General features: G+C 48.1%; 1 protein-coding gene across 1 annotated transcript in view; it reads left to right on the top strand.

Moving 5' to 3' along the window:
* Positions 1-1,909: 1,909 nt before the first annotated feature.
* Positions 1,910-22,620, top strand: part of LOC104281437 (tyrosine-protein kinase SgK223) — a 21,960-nt gene continuing 1,249 nt past the window's right edge. The window contains exons 1-5 of the mRNA XM_009879430.1: positions 1,910-2,266; positions 4,066-5,894; positions 14,861-15,018; positions 18,359-19,098; positions 22,546-22,620. Of these exons, the coding sequence (XP_009877732.1) occupies positions 1,910-2,266; positions 4,066-5,894; positions 14,861-15,018; positions 18,359-19,098; positions 22,546-22,620 (3,159 nt within the window). The remainder of the gene's footprint in view (positions 2,267-4,065; positions 5,895-14,860; positions 15,019-18,358; positions 19,099-22,545) is intronic.

Genomic DNA, 22,620 nt, shown 5'->3' with positions numbered 1-22,620 from the left:
CTGCTTCGGTTGCAGGAAGGGAAATCCCGGTCTTTAAAAGGGAGTTGGCAGCGGCGATTATTAAACCAGAAGCGAAGAGGTTTTTCTGGCTCCGGTCCCTGCTTTCCTCCCTTTGATTTTTTTTTTTTTTGTGTGTCTTTGCTGTCTCTCATCAGGACACTTGTTCAACTTTGGGTGATGCTGGACACTGCTTGCTAGATCTGAGAGGAAACAAAGCAACAGTGCTAGAATTTTTTTTTTTAGATTTTCTTCCCTGCAATCTTGTTGAAGGTGTTGGAGTACATCCAAAAGTGTTTTGTTTTCCTTCAGTTAATTTGGGCTCTCTGAAGTCCATGGAAAAACCTAAAACAGCCTCTTCCCTAAAAAGAGAGAGAGATGCACCAATGTAATTTGTGAATCCCATTGATATTCCCTTTTTTCCTTGCTCTTTCATGATCCTAATTTGTCAGCCTGCCAGACAGAACTGTTCTGCAGGTACTAATGCTTTAGCTGATCAAAGCCTCCCTTCCCAAAAGTGGCATTTGAATTCAGGTGATTATGGATCAGTGGCTCTCACCCCTTGACTTTGCCCCACCCGCTGTTTTTTCGTCATGCAATAGGGTGGCTGTTGGAAAGGTTGGTCCAGGGCATCTCTGAGCCCAGAGACAAGAGGCACAGGCTGGTTTAGAGGTGCATGCAGGTGCAAGGATCCATAGCTGTGATGGTGATGCATTATGCCCGTGCAGAGGAAGCACTGAAGGATCAGGCTGGTAAATTGTGCTCTTGCGCAGTCAGGATTGGGGTGTAAAAGTGCCTGTTCGCTCAGACACCGTCAGGGAAGGAGCCACAGTTTGCTTTGCCTTTGTATTGGCGTCAGCTGGTCGGGAGATGACCTAAGGTAGCTTAGGTGAGGAAGGAGTCTGTGGAGCCGTGGCGGGGATTTGTGTGCCCTGACACCCATAGCAGTAAGCTGCAATTTTCCTGGCTTATTTGCGTTTTCTGATCTTCCCTTCCGTAACCCACTGAGCTTTGTGGGAGTCCTCGTCTGAAGTGTCTCCAAAGTTGTTAGCTCCAGGTAGCTGCTGGCTGAGTGCAATCAGACCTGGCCATGCGTGCAGGGAGATTCGGGGAGGGGGGGTGGGCACAGGAATGCAGGAATGTCTTGTTCCCGGGGCATTTCCTCCTGGGGAAGGAAGATGGGAAGGCATCCTTGTCTATGAGTAATCCAAGAGCAAAACGTTTCTCCCCTCGCAGACAATGAATCGTTTCAGCGAGCTGACACTGTTATTTGTGGCTCCTGGCAAACCAGATAAGAGCTTTCTGCCAGGCACTTCTCAAATCAGTGCCAGCCCCAGCCTCGCTGATTGCCTTTCTCTGTTCCACTGGGTGGGAGAGAAGCTTTTGTGTACCACGGCAGTAATCACAGTGGTGCTTCTGGGTGAAGGAAGGTTGTTGCTGGTCCCCTTGGTTACAGTCACTGGTTCTAGTCCTTGTATCTCCAGGCCTTTTTCATTTTTCCAGAGAGAGGATGTCACTTCAGAGAAGGTATTTTTCCTGCCTGGCTCTGCTTGTGGGGCTGTGAAAAGCTATTTCCAAGACCTCTTTTCTTTACCCTTGATCTAAACCTTGCACGAGGCTGGTTATACCTGCTCATTAAACAGGGAATTAAATCACATAGGAATGCTGCTTCCTTGATGTCTTCTCTATTACAGAGCTATGCTTAGAAGTTGAGGCTTTTTAAGTGACTGTGTGGGCTTAGCTGTGGAAAGAGCCTTGTAAACAATAAGCCTTTGTGATGAAGGGAGAGTAATTGTAACCATCACCCGTCCTATTAAAAATCTTCCCATTTGGGGGCATAACTGAACTAATCAGACAATGTTGTGCTTTTCCAGATAACTAGGTGATCTTGAAGAGTGGCTCTGGCGAGCAAATGCAAAATGAGCAGCGGAGGACAGTGCAGAAGACGTGGAGGGCTCTGGGTCTGAGCCATAAGGATTTGAAGATGTCTGCGTGCACTGACTTTGTGGAACACGTTTGGAAGCCCGGCTCCTGCAAAAACTGCTTCAACCCAAAGAGTTCCCATCGGCTGCAAACACCTGCAGACGTGAGAGCTTGTGGTGTGCTCCCGAATGGAGTTAGGACCAAGCCTGAGAGCTCTGCATTGGAAGACGAAGGTGTAAATACTTCCCCCTTCTCAAAGCCAACAATTGCTGTGAAGCCAACTATGATAAACTCAGATGTTTCTGACGCGTGGGCGGATGTGAATATGAATGCAGATCTGTCACAGGTAATGATTAATCCAGTTAAAGCATGATTTCCCGTTACTTACCTCTCCTCTAGAGTGCTAGGAGTATCTGTTAAAATTATTTCCTTCCCTTTGTTTTTCTCTTCTGGTCTTGACTCAGGTTTTTAAGCCATATATTGGCTTCTTAAAGTATCTTTGGCTGAAGGTGAATGAGCTGTTGCTTGCAAGGCATGTGCAAAGGAGCTTAAAAATACGTTGTTTGTTTAGGAACTTCTGGATTTTAAATAAGGATGCCAGTTAAAGTTATTTTCCTGGAAGATATACTGAACAGAAGTCCTGTGTGGTTTCAGTCAGTTCTGACTGGATCCATGGTCCTTGTGAGTGAGGAAGAAAGTGCCCTACCTTTACTAGCTAGTACAAGCTAGTAAAGGATTTGGAGCATGTGTTGTACGAGGAACAGCTAGGGATCTGGGGCTGTTTAGCCTGGAGAAGACTGAGGGGAAACCTTATTGCTCTCTGCAGCTACCTGAAAGAAGATCATAGTGAGGCGAGGATTGGTCTCTTCTCCCTAGTAGCAAGTGATAGGACAAGGGGAAATGGCCTTAAGTTGCACCAGGGCAGTTCAGGTTGGATATGAGGAAGAATTTCTTCACTGAAAGGGTTGTCAAGGCACTGGAACATGCTGCCAAGGGAGGTGGTTCAGTCACTGTCACTGGAGGTGTTTAAGAGACGTGTATATGTTTTGCTGAGGGACATGGTTTAGTGGTGTTGATAGGGCTAAGATAACAGCTGGACTAGATCATCTTGAAGGCCTCTTCTAGCTGAAACTGTTCTATGATTCTACCTTCCTAGCCCAGATCCATGGGCTCCCAACCTTTGCCAGAGCGGTAATGCATTCCAGGTGTGACATTGCTGCCTGCCTGCAAGCTGGCAAGCTCTGGTGGTTTGAGTTGCAACTGAGATGCGTGGCTCGCTCCCCTCCCTGACCAGTTGGTATTAGCACAGCCCCAGCCAGGCAGAGTGAAGCAGGGGCTGTTGTCACCCTGCCCATGGCACACGTGTGCATGTATTGCCTGCCCTTGCCCCAGAGGAGACTCAGGGCGTGCTGGCTGTGATTGAGCAGCTCTCTTCTTGGCTTCCCATTGTTCTCTCTTGCTTCTCTTCTTAGGGTTAAAGAGCAGATGGGTGCAGGCTGCCATCATAGGTGGGTTTGATCTGTTTGATCAGATTTAGCCCCGGGCTGAGTTTTGTGCTATGGGAGCGAGTTCTGCCACCATGGGACAGGGGTTGTTTTGCAGGCACGTGTTCCCCTCTGCCTCCCTCTCTCTCTCTTACCTTGGCAAGTAGGATCAATCTCCCTCAAATTAGGAGATTTTTGGATACATTTCCTCACCCACTCCCCAGTCCCTACTACTGAGTATAACCAACCTGTGATGATCTGTGTCTCTGCTCCAGAGTGTGCGGCTTGGGAGCAGGAGTGTGAAATGAGATGAAAATAAGCAGAGAGACATGCAAATATTCCTTCCCTCTCTGAATTTTTAATTGCATGGTGATTCGCAGGCAAGATGACAGGTTGGACGTGTTTCTGGCAGCAAATCCGTAGAAAGAGAAAGGAGAATACCTTATTTTGCATTGCCATTGTGGCTAATAGGAAATAGGGATGTGTAGTTTAAATAGAAAACGTTTGTGGTAGTTATTGGTGGGGTGAGCACAGGGTGAAACAGTGAATGCCAGAGGCCTTTTCTGCCGTTGTTGTTTTTTTTTTCCCTTGTTTTGTTTAAATCTCTTTCACTTTTCATATGTACAACCTGACAGTGCACTTGTCTTTTTGGCCCGTGCAGGTCAGCTGGGGCATGGTTTCTGGCAAACAACTCCTTCTGAAATCAGGAGATGCGCAGCGGATCTGCCTCGACAACTTTGGCAGTGGTGGTGTGAGAAAACCCTTCCTTCACAACTCGCCCAGCGACTGCTTGTCCTGCTGTCCTCCTAGCTACTCCATGGTGGGCCTGCGCAGCCTGGAGAGTCGAGTGGAGAGAAACGTCTCCATCCACAGCCTGGTGCTCGTGGGTGAGGTGGGCAAGCAGGAGGACAGAGTCAAAGACAAGTTTGCCCTGCCGCGTCGGCCCCCCTGCCCTAATCCGTCCACCATGGGGGACAGAAGCAGTGTGAACTCCAGCAGAAACCCTTCTTCACAAGTCAGAGACGGAGCAGTGCTCCCCTCGGAGGGCGACTGCGGTCACCTCTCCTCCAGCTTTGAAAGTGAAGGGGGTGAGTACTGCTCAATCACAGACTGCCACAAAGAACACTCCGTCTCATGGGAGACACGTTGTGCGGAGGGGAAGGGTACCCGCTGCGAGAAGGAGAGCCCCACTCGCTGCGGATGGAGGCAGCGGGATGCTCCCGAGGTCCCCAGGCTGAGTGGCAGAGCGGTCAAGTTTGGCGAAGAGGAGCGCAGAGCTGTGAACATTGCCTTCTGCATCACGAAAGACCAACCTGATCCTCTCCCCTATGCCCTGGGCTCAGAGAAGAAAAAGTTGGCTTTCCAAGCCGAGCCTGCCGCCTTCCCGGAGAGCATGGGGAGCAGCAAGGCAGCTGCCTTTGCTTTGTGTCAGGAGGAGGAGGACTCTCCTCTCCCTGCAGACCCCTCTATCACTGGAAGTCCTCGATCTGAGGGTTCAAGCACCCTTCAGCATGCTCTGGTAGAGCCACAGCGCCCTTGCCTCATGTCGCCAGCCTGTGGTGATCCCATCTACGCCGAGAGCACCAAGAGGAAGAAGGTGCAGCTGAAGGCTGTTGTCGGACAGGCAAAAGCGGAGAAGCTGGCCCCTGGCACTGGCAAGGATCGAGCTGATGGAACTCGGAGGGAGGTTGGCTGGGCTTTGGGTGGTGAGAAGGAATACCAGGACTCCACCGGCCAGGTGGCAGCAAAAATAACTATAATGACAGCACACACTGAGGATGATCACAAGACAATATTCCTCAGCAGCCCTGACTCGGCAGTGGGAGTTCAGTGGCCGTGTATCAGTCCCACTTCTCACCCTGATTTTGGGGCTTCATCACCTGCCATTGAGCCTGGAGAGATTTTTCAAGCATCTGGAATTGAAAACAGCTCAAGATTTCATCCGGCAACTCCTGCCAAGACCTCAGTTACTGAGAGTCCAGCCATTCCACCAAAGATGTCCAAAAACAGCCAGCCGGGCAGTGAGGGGAACCGTGTGGCCCCGGTAAGCTCCCATGGTGCAAGGTTTGGGGATGAGAGCAGCCATGAGGGAGCTGGTCTTCAGCTGCTGCCAAGGAGCTATACTGACACAGGTGCTTTTGGGGCATCCTCTTCTCCATGCACTCATGTCAATGGGGTTTCTGTGGAGGAGTCCAGCAGAGGTCTGGCAGCCTCATCCTATGACAGGAGGCAGAAACACTACACCCCAACGTGGACCAAGCAGTGCCGGATAGAGGAGGAGGAGGAGCAGGAGGATGAACAGGAGATCTTAACCCACCCATGGGCAGCAGGAGCTGAGAATGGAAGAGCCGGTGCTGACCTTGTGGATGACGGCCCAGTTCTGGAGAGCCAGGCTGGCATCAGCAAATCGTCGTCCTTCTCCTTTGATTTCCCTAAAGACAAGAGTAATGGCATCGAGTTTGCACCACCACCGCCGCCACCAAAAAAGCAGTCCAGGTACAGCCCTGTGAGTGTGTGTGTGGTTGTCTAGTAACCATTTGCAATCAGGTTGTTTGCTGCAGGGATTCATTGACTAGGAGGTGCTTCCTGTTCTTTTTTTCTTCCTTTTCTGTTCAAAGGTGGGTTTTCGGGAATGTGGGAGGTGACTGCACAAATGAAAAGTTTCTTACCTTTTTACTCTGAAAAGCTGTCAGATCTTTGCAAGTCTTGGTTCACGTACCTGCAAAAGCCCTTCGGTGCTGCAAGGTGCGACTTTGGGTGCCAATATTCTAGTGAGAACAAGGTCCGTGCCTAGGATGGCTGGTGTTTCCCACGTCAGCTTCATTCTGCCTCGGCACAGTTCTTCATGTTTAACAGCACATAAAATCTGGGATTGCAACCTCCTCTAGTAAACAACTTGGCAACTTCTCTTGATTCTAATAGTGAGGGCCTCTGAAATCCTCATTTTCAGTTTGGCTCTCATGTCTTTTTGCTTTTGAGGTTAACTCTTGAGGCCACAATTCCCCAGGGAGAGCTCCCTGCCTGCAAGCAGTAATGCCTAACGTGAGCTTATGATGTGTGGGAGCCACCTGGCTTCAGGCAGTCTTCCCCTTGCTGCTCTCCTGAAAGTCAGATTTGCAGGCGGGGTGACAGCAGACCCTAGAAAACAAATGTGAATGAGGGAGAGCTGTCCATCTGGGAAGGAAGTAGCTCTGCTAAGCAATTAAAAAAACAGGCTTCTGATACTATGTGTGCGTTCAGTATCTGCAGCTGTGTGTATCAACAACAACAAAATATATGGAGGCAGAAAAATTGATTTCCTTTCTATGCCGCTAATGGGTCACGTTGTCTGAGCATACTGGGGAGGGACATTTTCACATTCTGTGCGTGTCCTGTATTTGCTTTATTGTTTGTGTCAGTTTTGTTACGTGGGATTGTGCAGTGCACAACAGATTGGACTGCATCTCTTTGATTTAAAAGCTGAGAGAAGGGATGGAAGTTCAGAAGAGAGCTTTCTCTGGAGGCCCATGGTCAAGCTGATGCGTAGGCATTGGTGACCTCCAGGCTAAGACTGTGGTTGAGTTGGCCCATCCTCAGTTTTGTTCTCACACCGAATTTTCAATGTTTTTAGGGTTGCCTATCAGAGGGAACTAGTGTTTTAAATTGTCCGAGTGGTGAACAAATTAAGTTTCTTAAGGAAAGGGAAGACATGAACAAGAGGCTTTAGTTCTCCTTAACGTTGAGCTTCCTGCTGTGATGCTGCGTGCCCGTTGGAGTCAGAGGAAAGAAAACATCCACAAACCAGTGAGCACATGTTTGAGCTTTATTGCCTTTAAAATCAAAGAGAACACTAAGATGTGCTTTAGCTTTGACCTCGTGAACTTCCTTTCATGGCTGCTGCCACTTGGTGTCTCCTGTCAGCCTGTGGCTTGGGGTTGTATTTGCCGCATGAGGTGTTGAGGCCCAGAAAAGGCAGTGTGATGCTGTCGAGCACTGATCATTTAGGAAATGCCAAGTTGCCTGCTCAAAGTCCTCTAGAATCTGATGCCTTACCCTGCAGAGCAGAGGTCACTGTGCAGGCCAGAAGGATGGTGGCACTCAATCTCAGCAATATATATCCCAGCAGCATATTTTGCTCACATTGCTAGGACCTCATTTTGCTCACGGAGAAGGAGCCGTGCAGAGCCCTTTGTCTGTACTGGGGGCAAAGATGCTTCCCTGGCAGTGCTTGGAGTCTCCTTTCTGCCTTTGTGAGGGCTGGGAGTGGAGGCAGGGGCTTTGTCAATATGTCAGGGTGTCTCCTTGGCTGAGTGACCTGGACCAGCTGTTCCTCAAGCCAAGAGCATGCCCTGCTGTTGCCCTCCATGTGGAGTTACGACGATCTGTCCTGAGGGACAACGTGGAGCATTTTCTGCTCTTTTGAGGGGCTGTTTCATGCTCCTGGTGTGATTGGGCTGTGCCAACTGTAACAGTTGCTTCTGAGTCACCCTCAAAGCATCTGCATGCTAGGAAGCCTCTGTAAAAATGGGCAGGGAGACTGAGTTCAGGGAACACATGGCATCCGTGACCAGGATCCCTGGCAGAGCCATAAACCCTGCCAGGTGGTTGAGATAGATGCTGGCAGTGCTCTGAGCCCCAGTGGCTGTAGGACATGTGTTGTGCTACGTGTGTTTGTCTCCTAAATGCCTTGATGCCTGCAGACGAGCCTCGGGGCACCCTGCTCGAAGGGTATAGTCCTCACTCAGCTACCAGGCTCCTCTGCGCCATCCTGAGGAGGGATTTGATCAGATGGCAGGTTTCGCAAGCCATACAAACCCATCTGGTTTCTTTGTTTGTTTGCTTTGAGGGTGCTTTTGTTTTTGTCTCAAGTGTGGCTTCTCAGAGCGTGTCGATGCAGGAACCAGGGTGTTCTTACCCGTGCGTGGCAGCGGGAGGGATGACTACGTGCACGACTGGTTAAAATCACCATAGTGAGATTGTTGCTTGCAGCTTCGGGCCATAACAAGACTGGTGCTGGAGGAACATCTCTGGTCGTCCTGGGCTGCAGCCAGGTGCCTGAAGAAGGGAGGAGGTCTTGCTCACAAAGGTGACTCTGAGACGCATCCATACTCTCTTAGGCGCAGGCAGGCTGTGGGCATGTGCTCGTCTGTAGTGGAAGAACCACAGACACTTGTGTTATGCTTAAAGATGTTATGCCAAAGACATTTGGTGGCACAGCTGCAAAGGCTTCTTTGCTGGATGGATGGATGGATGGAGATGAAGCCAGCATCATAGACCTGGTTGTGGCACAGGCTTGGAGCTTAGCAAATCAGGGTTTGTTTCAGCTGCAGGAAAGGTGTGTAACCGTCCTTTTTCCTTGTAGATCTGAAGCCGCAGCAAGGTATTTGATTTCGTGCTGGAAGATGAAGCTTGCCCATTTGACCTTCCTAATTAAACTTAATTGCTTATTTTAGAGAAAACTTGCATGTGTGTTCAAACTAGTTTCAAAGCAGAGAAAGAAAAAGTGAGTCTGTAGATTTTGTTTGGTTCATCTTGGCTCTAACAATTAAAAAGGAAAAAGTTTTTACAGGGTAAATTCCTGCCAGGCACTGAGGAAACTCTGGTTGTGCAGTAAGCTGTCTCTTTGGATGATGGAAGGAGTAATTTTGGGGAGTTTTAAAAGTTGGTGCAAAAAAGGAAAAATTTGTGCCTTTTTCATCCTATGTAAATCTACTCTGGGCCTCTTGTGACTGTTTATTCACACAATCATTTTTTCCTACTTGTTTGAAAGTTTTTATAGATATTTAACTTATTTTAACTCCAGTCCAGTTTGCTTGGACTGGAAAATAAGCGTAATTACAAGAAGAAAGAGATTGGAAAGGGAAGACAGTGACTGGTCTTACAAAAGCTGGGAAAGTAGTTGGCTAAGGAAAGGGCTCAGCACGGTAACTAGGATCCCCAGGACTTGTACAGGCAATGATGATTTAAAGGTTCTTCTGTGTGAAATGCTCTAGCGTGGCCTTCAGTTTCTTGGCATGAGGAATGAATCCTTGCTGAAATTTATGTCTCTCTTATGCAGAGGGCCAGGCTAAATGATCCTCACGGTTCCTTCTAGCCTGCAAAACCTTGACGGTTAATTTATTTCATGTGCCTCTTAAAGACAGGAAACAGTGATGCTGTTTTGCATCTTGAGTTGTTGGCTCTTGAGCTCTTTTTGTCATAATTAATGCCACCTTCAAAAGGCAGTGCTGTAAATAGCTTCTGAAATTTGCTGAATGCACTCGCTTAGGGTAACAAAGGTGTGTGGTGCGGCACATCCCGACACCCGCCGTCGCTGAGAACAGCCAGGACAAATGAGTTTGAGGTGTGCCAAGATTGCATGTTACGGGACTGCAGCTTGTTGCCAGAGGAAACAGAAAACAAGAGCGTTACACAGAAATGATGACTTGGGAGTTGGATCATCAGGAAAAGAGCCAGGTTTGTTCCACATCGGGGAGGTGGTGCTGGCTGGTGGGACTGTACCATGTATTCCTTGCCAGAAATCGGTCTGCAATGGAGCAGTGCTGCACCCGAGACAGAATATTCCCCTTTTTTTACTATTCTTGAAGCACCCATTTCTCTTTGGAGCTCAGTGTCAGGGTGTACCCTGCTGACAAAAGCAGACTGGCTATATAGAGCTGCTGTGGCAATTATGGATGCAACTGGAAGTCACAGAGGTCCCAGATTTTAACCTTTTTCTCCGTGATTGTGGATTACAGCAGGGACTTGTTTGGTTTAGGACAAGCCAGACAATGATCATGATTATATTGCATTAGTATTAATAATAAATATTACTAATAATTAAAGAATAAATATTAATAATAATAAATAAAACCTCTGGATTGAGTCTATTAAAAGACATAATTTATAACTAAATAAGTAAATAAAACAAAGAAGGGAGAGTATGGCTCAAGCAAGAGCGAGAATCATACTCCAGGACAGGGATGGAACACACCTTTTTCATTCCCTCTTTGTCTGTTTGTCTGAAACTAATTGGGAATTTCTTGTGCTACTTCTGCCAGTGGATCATTTTTAAAAGGCTGTGATTTATCAGCCAATCTTTAGGAGAGTTTGTTTCTTTTTAAATGAAAATTGCTCTCTTTTCCATGTGTTTCCTATCTTATCACTTATAATCGTGTACAGTTGGAAATTAAAATGAGATTCGTTGTCCTTTTCCCCTCATTGGAGCATGCAGTGATTTAATTTTTGCCCCGTCTGCCACCTTCATTCTGTGCCCCACTTGCATTTCCCCTTGCATTGCCAGACTCCAAACCCTTGTTTCAGCTTAAGCTGTGCGACATAAAATGTTTTTGGTACAGGGAGGAGCGGTGTAGTCCTCCAGACAGAGCTAGGAATGTTTCAAAATCCTCTCTTTACCTCACCTTGATTTTTGGTTTCTTCACATTTGCCAGCTGGGAGCAGAAAAAGTACAAATCTGAGCCTCGGATGTTGTAAGCTCCTCTGTGCTGTTTTATAACTGTCCTGTACATCCAGGGGAAGAAACAGCAGTGGAGGGAGGAAGAAGATGTAATTATTCACGTTTCATGATAGACAAGCATATGGCATCACGGTGCTTCCTCTTGTGTAATAATTACGCCCAGCCATGTGTTGGGTTTGATGTTGTAATGCAGCCTGGCTTTTCTCTGCCCCGCATTAGCTTCAATATTTCATTTTGGGAGGGAGTGCGCTGTTGACATTATCACCAGTCTTCTTCCGGAGCATGGTTTGGTTTGTGGTGATTTGTGTGTGTTCCCTGCTCTCCTCTGCCTACTTCCCCTGTTGCACGACTTAATCACGCTCAGTATCTGTGTTATCTGTCCAAGTCCTGTCATCTGTGCTGAGAAGGAGCGATCCCCTCCTGCCGGCACAGCGAGGCTGGGAAACCCCTGTGACGGGGCTGCGGAGTGGGTGCTGCTTGTGATCGGGTCTCTGCACGGGGAAGAGGTGTCTTCCAGCATCCTCCACCGCTGTCAACATGCTCTGCGTGTGGTGGGCTCTGGGAAGGAGCAAGCAGGAGCCTTGCGGCTCTTTCATCTGAGTGACCTTCTCCTCCTTGCAAAACCTCCCGGCCCCTTGCACTTTTGGAAGGTAACCAGAGCCACACGTCTAATCTCGGGCAGGAAATTCAAGCCAAAGGCATGCCTGGAGTCTGAGGGATCCCCGGGGTGATGCCCCAAGGCATGTGTGCCTGCTGTGGTCCGGAGAGCCGTGCTTTGGTGCCCGTCTCCAGTGTCTCTCCGGGAAGTGCGAGGTGCGCAGTCAGTGATGCTGGAGTCCCGCAGCAGCATGAGGTGGGACCCCAATCTGTTAAGAAATGCGAAATTAAATGTGCAGCTACTGCTTGAATACGAATCACGGGAAAGACGAAGCATGCCCTGGCCAGTGATGCAACGTGGGGCATGGCAATGATCTGGGGCCCTTTGCAATAATATGGAACTCCAAACTGTTTTTGGTTGGAGTTTTTTCTTTGTGTTTTTTCTTTTCTTTTTTTTTGTTATAAGACTGTTGTTTTCAACCTTGACTTTGTTTTAGGCGGCACTGTGGAAATCATATAGAAAGCCAGCTGGATGAAATTGTTTAGAATGGGAAAACTAGGCAATAGTGAACAGGAAGGGTTGCCTGAATATGTCAGTGTGTTGCGTGGAGGATGTTGAGTAATTGAAATGTATTTAAAGCCAACAGAATAATATGGAGAGTTGAACACCGTGTCTTTTTACATTATTAGATTGGGAGAGCTGACTCTTATGACCTGTCCTTAGTGGCTGCGGTGCTGCTCTTCAAGGTACTGGTCACATTTAGGGTGCTGAGCAGGTATTTTTTAGACAGAGGTAAAATAACCAGTGTTACATTTTTCTGAAGGGGAGTGGAGCCCACAGATGTTAGCAAGCTTGGTGGAGGGGGAAGACACGACAATCCTGGCAGTCACAATGATTTCTTCAGGTGTAAAATGTGTTGATACCTTTTTATTTCCAATATTCTTTAGTGAAAAGGGCAAGATGGAGAATTGCCACCTGTGCCCTTGCAGCCACGCATGGTGGGAGGAACACTAGCATAGCAGGGAAAGTTCATGTTAGCTGTAAATCAGGATCCCACAGGCTGTCACAGCAATGAGCTGCTCAGCTCTTGGGGTGGAATTTTACTGAAATGGGAGAGTTTGACCCTAGCAAGTGTTTTCAGTAATTCTTTGGTATAGTGGGAGGTATTTTAATCTGTGCAGGCTGCAGCATGGGCTTCAAGCAGCTTCACAGGAAAAGAGAGAGATGTAAAGCGGAGAGGGAGATGTGAAGCAGCGATATTTCCAGGCGGTATTAGCTGGCCCAGCTGTAACATCTGAAACAAGAGCAGGATGTCGTTTAAGCGGCAAACAATTTCTATCTTGGTGTGCGCCTATTCAGGAACTGCATTTTACATAAGTCACAGCGGTACAGAGAGGAAACGGGGCTCTCTGTACATCTGACTTCACCGCGACGTTGAGCTCAGCAAAGGCAGCAGCAGCCAGCACAGTCCTGGCAGGCGCCGCGTTGCGCCCAGGTTGCTTGGAGGCATAGGTGTGGCCGAGCACGGTGGACCTTGGACCGCGCCGAGCAAAGTCCCATCTCTGCCTGAGTGCGGGAATGGTAAGGCAGCTCCGTGGATTTGTGTTTGAGTGATGGGAAGGAAACAGAAACGCACTGAGTTTTCTTGGCGGGAGGAGGGAAGGGATGTCTGTGCAGATGGAGACGGGCTCTCTTGCAAAATCTTCTTCTTTTCTTATGGATTCAAAGGCTTCCTTGATTCTTGTCAGGTCAGACAGTGGAGCCACGTGGGTGTGCACTCGTGTGGTTTTTTTCTCCCAAAATTATTAGAAGTTAAATGTCTGAGAAACTTATAGGATACAGATATATGTTTATAATTAAAAAAAAAAAGTCCAGTTGATTGCTTTCAACAGCATTAATTGTAACAGAGCTAAAAACTTCAGTGTCTCATTCTCCCTCTCTCTTTTTTAACTGTGAGTGGTTGTGCGGTGCATTGTGAAGTTTTGTACGTCGTCCCCAAGAGGCTTGCTGCAGTAAATTCATCACTGGTGCAAGACCAGTGTCTCTGCTGAGTTATACCTGAGGTGGTTTTTAGAGTCTTATTTTCATCAGCCCCTGAGTATTTTTAGACCGAGGCTGCTCAGGCAAATGAGGAAGTCTGGCAGAAGTTTCTTCCGGGCTTCTCATACACTCTGCTCTCCATGTGCTGGTGTGGACACGAGAGTAAGTGCTTTGTCTGGATGGGGAATGAAACATTCCTCAGTCTTCAAATAAAAATCGCTCGTGGCATCTGCTGTGCTTGGGGGTTTGGGAAGGGGAGGGATCCTGTGTGCGTGGACAGGGTGCCACAAGAAAATGGTCGTCGTGCACGTCTTTTGTTTGTCTTTCTCAGCAGCCATTCAGCCGTCTGATTAGGAAATGCCGGATACCTTCCAGCAAGATAGCTGGTGGAAGTCCTTTTTCTTTTTTACAAGTCTGCCACTAACCTTTTTACATTCTTAATCAACAACGTGTTGGATTTTATCAGCAGATTGGCAGTTTTACTTTAAAAAATTGTACTGATAACCTTCTTTTGCTGGCTGATAGAGAGTCTGAACTGTACCAAAGCTGGGAGTGTTTGCACTCTGATGTGCTGCCTGATTTCAACGGTTTCTGTTGTTTACCAAGGAGGAAAAAATGAAGAAAATGCAGGGGAAATTCCTTATCTTAGCAAAAGTCCTGCTTGCCTACAACTGATCACTTAAACTGTGACCTGGCAGGTTATAAGCCCAGTTTATGGTTTATTTAATTATTTTTTTAAGATGGATGCTGCATGGAAATCTGTAGGGTTATATTGAAAGCTGCATGGTAGGTCCCGAGTTTGGCAGACACTTGTTTTCTGCAGAGGTGCTGCTTCTTTTGGAAGTTGTCAGTTGTTACTGTGGTGCAGTAGCTCTGAGGGATGGTCTCTTCTTATGCCTCTGCCATGAAGGAACTGTGTTTGGATGCCCAGCCTCAAGCTGCCTTTCTGTAAAATGGGAGGAGTCATGCCACTCCCTTCCCTTGAGAACTTTACTGAAGGCGAACCCACTGGTGGGTCCCCATTTCCCAGTGACAGTGGCCAAGATGGGATGTGGTCCGGGACTCTGCATGTGCTACGCAAAGGAGGTGCAGACTGGGAATGGGTGCTCTTAGCTCAGTGGTTCTCTCTGTGCTCAAGCACAGCTGGTTTGTCATGGGGGCTGGCATGGGGGCTGCAAACCTATAACCTGCTCAGTGTCAGTGGGTTGTGATCCCCAGGTGCTGGAGAAATAAAGAAAGTGGCACGGGAAAAGGCTGCACGGTCTCTGTACGGACAGGCAGGGACTAAGCTAAGGCTGCTGTCAGCTCGAGTCTCCATGCTCAAGTGTGTGCAGTGGATCTTTTACCTTCTTTCTCCTGACTCTTCTCTTTGACTCTCTCTAGGCATGCTCTGAAAATGAACCCGAATAACGCTGAGCTGGAGAGGGTTAGCAACAGCTCTGCTGAGAGCCTCAGCCCACCTTTCAGGAGTGTCCACGTTAGCTTCACAGCTGGCTCCTCCGACAGCCTCGACTCGGACACACAGACCGGCAGTGATGGCAGTAAGTGACCATCGGGTGTGGGAGAGGTAGCAGTGGACCTGAGGAAGGAGTTACCTCCGTCCTGAGCCTTGCTGCTGGGGCAGCATCTTCAGAGCAGGGATCATGCTGGCCTAGTTCCCCCAGCAACCCTTCATCTTTCCATTTCTCCTACTCTTCTGCCTCTTGAGGCACTTAAGATGAATGTGGCAGAGTTGGGCTTTTTTCTCTGATGCTTCACGAGTGCCATAATCATTCATCCTGCATCTCTCCTCTTGTCTGGATAAAACCTCCACCTGAAAGTCATTGTCCTTATCCTGCTTGCACTTCACATGTGGCATGCGGTCACAAAGTAGCCCTGCCATAGAAAGCCCTCCACAGATTTGAAAAGTACCAGGAGTCTTGTGCAAGAGGTGCTCTCTCCCTCTCATTGTGTTCCCAGTTATTTCTTGAAAGGGGAAAAATCTGCCTGCACTCGTTTAACCGAGATTAAAAAATACTTACTATGAAGTCACCTTTTTCATCAATGCGTAACTTAGACATGCACTAACGTGCTCAGCAGTTCAGAAAGTATTTCCTTTGCAAAAGCAACCATCGTGTAGTGAAAGTTCTGTCTTTCCAAGCACAACAACGTGCAGCAATAAAATTAAGAGCCAGAGCTCTGGAAACCCCATTTTTCCACTGCTAACTTGGAGTCCGAGAGTGAGACCATGCCAGGAAATTGTACAGGGGGAAGAAAAACTCACATATGTTGGCTCTTGACTTGCTGGGCACCGATGCAATTTGCTGTCAAAAATTATATGGGACAAGAGGATTTCTCTGCCTGCACTACCAGAAACAACTGTTTCAACTCATCTTGGGAAAGATGAGTTTTTAAATGAATAACCTGAAAGCAATTTTTCTTGCCGATGCAGGCGAGAAGCTATGCGGTCAATCACTGAGTGAGGTGAGCTCAGACTAATTGGCTATGCTGTCAGGTGTTAAAAGATGACAGGAGTGCTTTTAAGCTCTTGACAGGCAGAAGTTCTCTACTCTGAAGGTGCAGAGCACTGTTAGGAAAGTTGTGAAAGTTGTTACCTTGTGCTTGGGGAAGAGCCCAGCAGCACGTAAACAAAAGGTAAGAGCAGTCTGGCATTTGTGGGCTAAACGTGTAGACCGGCTGCCAAATCTTCCAGTGCTGACGTTTGTTCCGTAAGTCTGTCAAGTAAATCTTGCCTCTCAAAACACAGATTTAGCTCTGTATCCTGGCAGAGATGCCTCTGTTGAGTTGCTCTCGGGCTGCATGCTGAAGAATTTCTCTTGGCTGTATCCTCTGTCAAAGCCTCTTGGATTGGAAGTGGCCAGAGATGCCACGCTGAACGATCCTTGCCTGTGGCTTTTGATGGTTTTAGCGGAAAGGATCTCTCTTGTGGGCCCAGCAGGGTGTGAAGCAGGTTAATGGGTTTTCATTAATGCTTGGGTCACGCATCTTTGTTGAGCCATAGGCTCCTTAGTTAACTCTGCAGCTGCAGAGCGGCTGAAACTGGAGAGCAGTCAATCACTCATCGATTGGGTGTGCAATGGAGGCAGACACCTGGGGCAAGGGCTCTACAGGAGTCAGAAGTCAGAAAGCTCGGCACCCAGGGACTGGGGCAAAAGCGACGTGCTGACTCACAACGTTTCTCACAGAGCTGTTTCTGAGCATGCTGTCAGAAAAGGAGTGCCAAAACTACCTTGCATGGGAATCTCATCTTATGCAGTAGCTCAAATCGGTGCCACTCCCTGTGGTATCTCTCAACACCGTTGCTTGGGACGGGGCGTATTGTATGTACAGACAGCCTGGGCAGTGGAGGGGACAAATGAAAATTGATGTCGTACTACCAAACTCTGGTGGTGAGGGAGAGGGACAGATCTGTGCCGGCATCTGCTTTGGTAGCTGAGAACTAGGGGACCTGCCCTCACCTCCTGCGGTCTCAGGTGGTGAGCAGCTAACAAGGATTTCTGTTCTGGCACGCCTGCATGTGACACACCAAGACAGGCCGGGAGCTCAGGAATCTGAGTCTCTGCACTTGAAGGTTGTACGTGAGAGCTGGTGAGTCACTAGGGTTGTGACGGAGACAAGTGCCTGCTGTGGGCTGACATAAAACTGCCCCAAGGGTGTTCCTGTGGAGTAAATAAAAAGCTCCTGTGAGGAAGTGCCTGCTGGCAGCTGAACCCTCACTGGCAGCCTTGTGAGGAAGAAGGATGGCTTGCCTCCACTCTGCAGCTTTGGAAGCTGGGTTCAAAGAAGGCAGCACATCCCTCTATATGCTGAGCTTGCTTGGAGCAAAACCCCACTATGCACCTTTTCAAGGTCTACACTGGCATGCAAGGTGTTAGCAGAGCTTAAGTTTATCAGGAGTCTTGCCTGTCGTTCAAGTGGTGCATAAAATTCTTTGGAATAATTATGTCTCTTCTTTTAACTTCCCCTGCAGATCCCATCACTCCTCGTTCATTCTCTTTCCATGACCTGAAATTATTGCCCTTTATTTCAATGGCAAATCTTTGTGTTGTTTTTTTCTTTATCCCCTTCTTCCATGACATGCAACTGTATTACTTGTCTTCAATCTGGCCAGCAGAGGAAAACAGCTGTTAGAGAGCTGCCTGAAATGAGCCAGCCATCCCAATGCAATCCACATGCAGATGGCACGTGGCCCTGCTTGGGATTTAGTGGAATTTATTGGGGCCAGGCTGCGCTCTGAGCAAAGAGGTCTGGCAATAAGCTGGGGGTCAGGGAGCAGCAGAGAGGCTCTGTTTTTGCAGGAGGATGGAAATTGCCAAAATCTCAGGCCTTGCCCAGTGTGAAGCAGAAGGACAGGTTCTATATACTTCTTGGGCTGCTCTGGTGCTGCAGCCAAAGGGCCAGAGTTTTGTAGCGTGAGTCACTGCCTCCATATCACACTGCGCTGCCGCAGCACAGGGTGATAGCTCCCAGGTGAAACAGGCTGTATTTAAGAGATTGCCCTTCTGAGTACTTCGTTCTTACCTCCCTGAGGATGACATCACAGCTTAAATATTTACCTTCTCCTAGCTTTTTACTACTGTATATGCCATTCATATGGGAGTGGTTGGGGGGGGCATCTCTCTAGATGGCTGGTTGCAGCCTGCTTTGCAAATCTGCTGTGTTAAACTGGATTATATTCCTAACCCCTTCAGTGAAGCTTCACAGTCATTAATAGATAAGGACTGTGTGCTGGGTTCAGGTGTAACCTGGCTTGTTGCTTTTTTGCCAGCCAGGGCACTGGGAGAGGTAGCCTGTGGGGGAGGCAGGAACATGGAGAAGGACCTGTGCTCCCAGCCCACAAGGGCCACTCATGGCATCTTCTTGTGTGTCGCTGTCTCCTAGGGCACTCCTCTGAGCCGAACCACTCGCCTCCTCCAGCTGAGAGCCAAGTGTTTCCCTCTGTCCCTTTTCTTCCCGTCTCCAGTGAGGATGGTCCCTCCTCCACATCCAGCTGCCCACCCCCTCTGCCCCAGAAGAAGACAGTAAGCAGAACGGTATCCTCCCCAGACGGCTTTTTTGGAGGACAGGCATCTTTAGGTGGAGCAGCTGATGCTGCCATCCCCAGGCTGAATGTCAGCCACTCTGAGAGCAATGTCTGCCTGCGAGAGGAGCCTCCCTTCATCCATCAGGCCAGCCTGGGTGGCCGCCCTGGTGCCTTCTGCTCCTCTGAGTCTCTGGAGAAAGCCTCCAAAGGCAATGGCTACTGGGGCTCAGCCACTGGTAAGAGCACAGGGGCTTGCGTCCCCAGCAGAAACCTCCAGTCCCTTTCCTCCTCGCAGCTCAGTGTGTCCAGCCAGGTGTCGTCTGGCTCCAGCCTCCAGCTCCACAACCTCCTGAGCAACATCGACAGCAAGGAGGGCGTGTACGCCAAGCTGGGGGCCCTCTACGCCGAGTCCTTGCGCCGCCTGGTTGCCAAATGTGAGGACTGCTTCATGCGGGAGCAGAAGAACGAGCTGCACTTCAGCGAGAACAACTGGTCACTCTTCAAGCTGGCGTGCAACAAGCCCTGCTGTGATTCGGGGGATGCGATATATTACTGTGCCACCTGTTCCAAGGACCCTTCCACCACCTATGCTGTGAAGGTAAGCTCACACCCAGGAGGTATCCAGGCTAATCTCCATCTTCCAGTTGGGAGAATAAGGCAAAGAGCAGTGCAGGGTCCAAGGCTGCGTGTGGGTCCATAGCTGCGCTGGGACTGAACTTTCAGCCCTTTCTGGTGCATGGATCTGAAAGAAAGAGTGGGAAGCAGAAGTAGGTGTACACTTTTGAGAAACACCATCAGCATACAATGGCTTGTTTGCTCTGTCTTCTCATAGGTGAAGTTTGGCAAGCAAAAAAAGCCCTTCAAAAATTTCCACTTTTCCTCTACTGCTTGCAAAGGTTGATTTGGAGAAGTATTTTTCATTGTAGCAAATGCCAGTCAGATGCTTACTGCTGCAGATTAGTAGGGTCTGAAACCCAACTAGTTTCTCTCTAAAAAAAACGTTTGTGCAAATACTATGTTGTAAACTCAGAGCTATTCGCCTCTGATGACAGGCTGTTCGAAAGACAGCATTTTTGCCTCTGCCTGCCTTTTAAGTGGAAAGTCTGACCCAGAAACCATGTGAGTGCTTATATGATCTTGAAACTACAAGCATTAAGATCTTGCAGCTCTCAGTTAAACAATGTGAGGCTGACCCAGACATGCTGTGTAAGGTCAGGTCTGAAATATTTTCCTGTAACTCCACGGAGTCCATGTTTGAACTGGAAACTTGAGGTGCAATAGTTCAGCTCTTTGAAACTTGGATAAGTAATCTTATCCAACCCGTTCTGGGGACATCCCATGGGTTTTTGGTTTCTTGACCGATGTTACTACTTGAATACAGAGCCTTTAATTTCTATTCTGACTTAACCCTAGAGGCATTTCATTGCTGTTTACTCTTCAGGTTGTTTTCAAAACCTAAAGTAATTCCCAAAAAAGCACTGTCAGAGATGCATTAAGCAAGGGAAAAAAAAACCCACACTAAAAAGATCCAACAAAAAAAGTCTCCGAATTGCTTCCACCAACCCCAAGGGGATATTTTAGTTAAGTGATAGGTTTAAAGCTAGCTCATATTCTAAGGGGAGTACACTAAACCCAACAGGGGAGATATAAATAAATAGAATGGAGTTAGATGAGGTCTTGTACCAATACCCCTAGTCCAGCACTCGGAGCTGCAGCTTCTCTTGCACATTATACCTAAACCCATTGCACCCTTCCACCCGAAACCTGAGAACTGCATGGTGAACTGCTTTGATCCTTTTCAATCTGTGGTTCCCTGTGGCGCAGACACACCTTTGCTTTCTCCTGCCGTGTTAGATGGGGTTCAGAGGCTCGCCTCTCTGGCTGTAGTGTGCAAACTCTTGCCAGGACAGAAACAGCACATTTCAGTCTCGTAACGGGACTGTGCTTGTGTCCCTGTGTGTGATGTGGGCTTGCCCTGTGCCCTTGGTACACTGCCAAGCACCTTAACAAAGCCAAAAGCACTCCAATGGGGTTGTACTATGTGCCAGCATAAAGTGAAGTCGCGTATGTGTTTACACACGTGCATGCGTACGCGTCCTGCAATGTTCCTGTGTGCCACCTCCCTTTTGGTAGCCTTTGGTGCCACCTTCCTTTCTAAGCAGAGAATAATTGTGAAACTTTACAACTGATTCTTAGCTGCCCTTCCTGGCTTCTGGTACAGGTTTTCTCACGTGGAAGATTGCAGAGCTCTAGTTAAAAAAATTAGACTTGGATAGCTCAAAATGGGCAGAGCATCTGACTTGAGCCAAGGAGTCTGTGGAAGAGCAGGCTGTACACAGGCAGACACAGCTACACAGAAAACAGTTAGAAGGAGCCAAGGTTACAGAAAATCACTTTAGAGGAATTAAGCCAAGATATGCTCCATGCCTTGGCTTCTTTCTCCACTTAAAGATGCGTGACTAAGCCAGCCCCAGGCTCCTACATGGAGCTTGCTGCATGGCGGGTGCCTGTGGTACAGCCAAAGTCGTGAAGAATGGCTGCCCATGGAAGATGCCCTGCCTTTGTTCGGTTGCAGTTATTCTTCCAGAGACTCCTCTCTCGCAGGGGTTCCTCCCCTTTTCCTAAGCCTTACGTGTCTTCCCACACAGGTGGGGAGGAACAAGCAGGCTTGTCTGGCAGAGGGTTGGAAGGCCTCCTCCACCTTTGGGGACCTTCTGCATCTTCCTGCACGCCCTTGCATTAATCTGCAGTCGTCTGCCTAGCTCTCCAAATCTTGTCTTTCCACAAAATACCCTGCCATGGCAGGGTATTTTTGTTTAGAAAAGAGAGGACAATAGGGATTTGAAATGCTCCATCTCCACGGTGTCGTCCTATCTGAGTGAATTACCTGCAAGTGCCTAGATTCAAACCCTTGCTAGAGGAATACAAAAGCAGCCCACTTCTCCAGCTCATCTCTATTCTTGCATTCATTTTAACTGGGAGGCAAAATTGATTTCCTGTCTGATTTTGCACGCATGCTGTGACTGGCAGTGGCACGCTCCAGGGTTTGAAACCTTTTATGCTGAGTTTCAGCCTGTTGCTGATTCCTGTGGGTGAGATATAAATACATTGCTAAAGAAAAGAGGAAAAAAAACACAAAAAAGGATGTCTATAATAGAAGTGCCGGAAGGACCCATAAGCTAATGGATACTCCTATTATAAACCTGAGTTTGAGTCTGTTTCGTCTTTAATGCAGTCATAAAGCTAAAATGCAGAACCAAATGAAGATAAAAGTCATGTGGCTTTAAGAGAGTGCAGATTATAAAATGCTTTTTTTCCCATTGAGTTTGCGGCACACTCACTGATTTCTAAGCCTACTCTTAGCTCCCACTTTCTCTCTGGTGTTTTTTCCCTGTGCTGAAAACAGCTTGTTGCTGGTTTCTTGCTGGTTCTAAGCCATTGCTGAGGGATTTGAGAGTAGCTGCTGACACACGGAAGTAAAGTGTTTGAGGAGGACATGTAAGTGGCTCCAAGGCTTAGGACCAGAGAAGGATTAGGTGGGAAGAAAGTGCTGGAGTTCTTTGTCAACACTTCATCCCAAACAAGGGCCTCATCCACACCATCTCTAGAGATGGAGGCAGCACATCTTCTGCCACAGACTTTGCTTTTTCCTCTGCAGAATGTCTCCTGGGTGGCAGGGGGAAATACCAATGACATCTGTGATGTAAAAAGCTATGTCACTTCTGTCAGTAATGAAACAAAATCTTCCAGTTACTCACAGGAGTACTACTTTCCTCCTTTCCTACAAATACTGTGCGTTGCCTGGAGAAGTAGGCATGAAATGCAACCATGACATCTTATCGCTAAGGTTGGGGTGTTGCAAGACAAGAAAGATCCTCAAGCCAGGAGATAAAGTACTAAAGGGACCAATGCATACCCTGCTTCTACTGATGTGTTCCTTAGGATCTGCAAGCCTTAGCTGAGTAACCCACCTCTGAACTTCTGGTGTGTGCCCTGTCTCTGCCACTGTCTGATGAGACTGTTTTCTTTTGGTCTCTCCTCACAGATTTGTAAAACGCAGGAGTCCAAGGTGGCTGCTTCATACTGCAGCCCTGCAGTGCCAGTCCACTTCAACATTCAG

This window comes from Apaloderma vittatum, unplaced genomic scaffold, assembly GCF_000703405.1.
Source record: "Apaloderma vittatum isolate BGI_N311 unplaced genomic scaffold, ASM70340v1 scaffold19662, whole genome shotgun sequence".
Taxonomy (NCBI): Eukaryota; Metazoa; Chordata; class Aves; order Trogoniformes; family Trogonidae; genus Apaloderma; species Apaloderma vittatum.
This window is presented reverse-complemented; position numbering and strand designations above follow the sequence as displayed.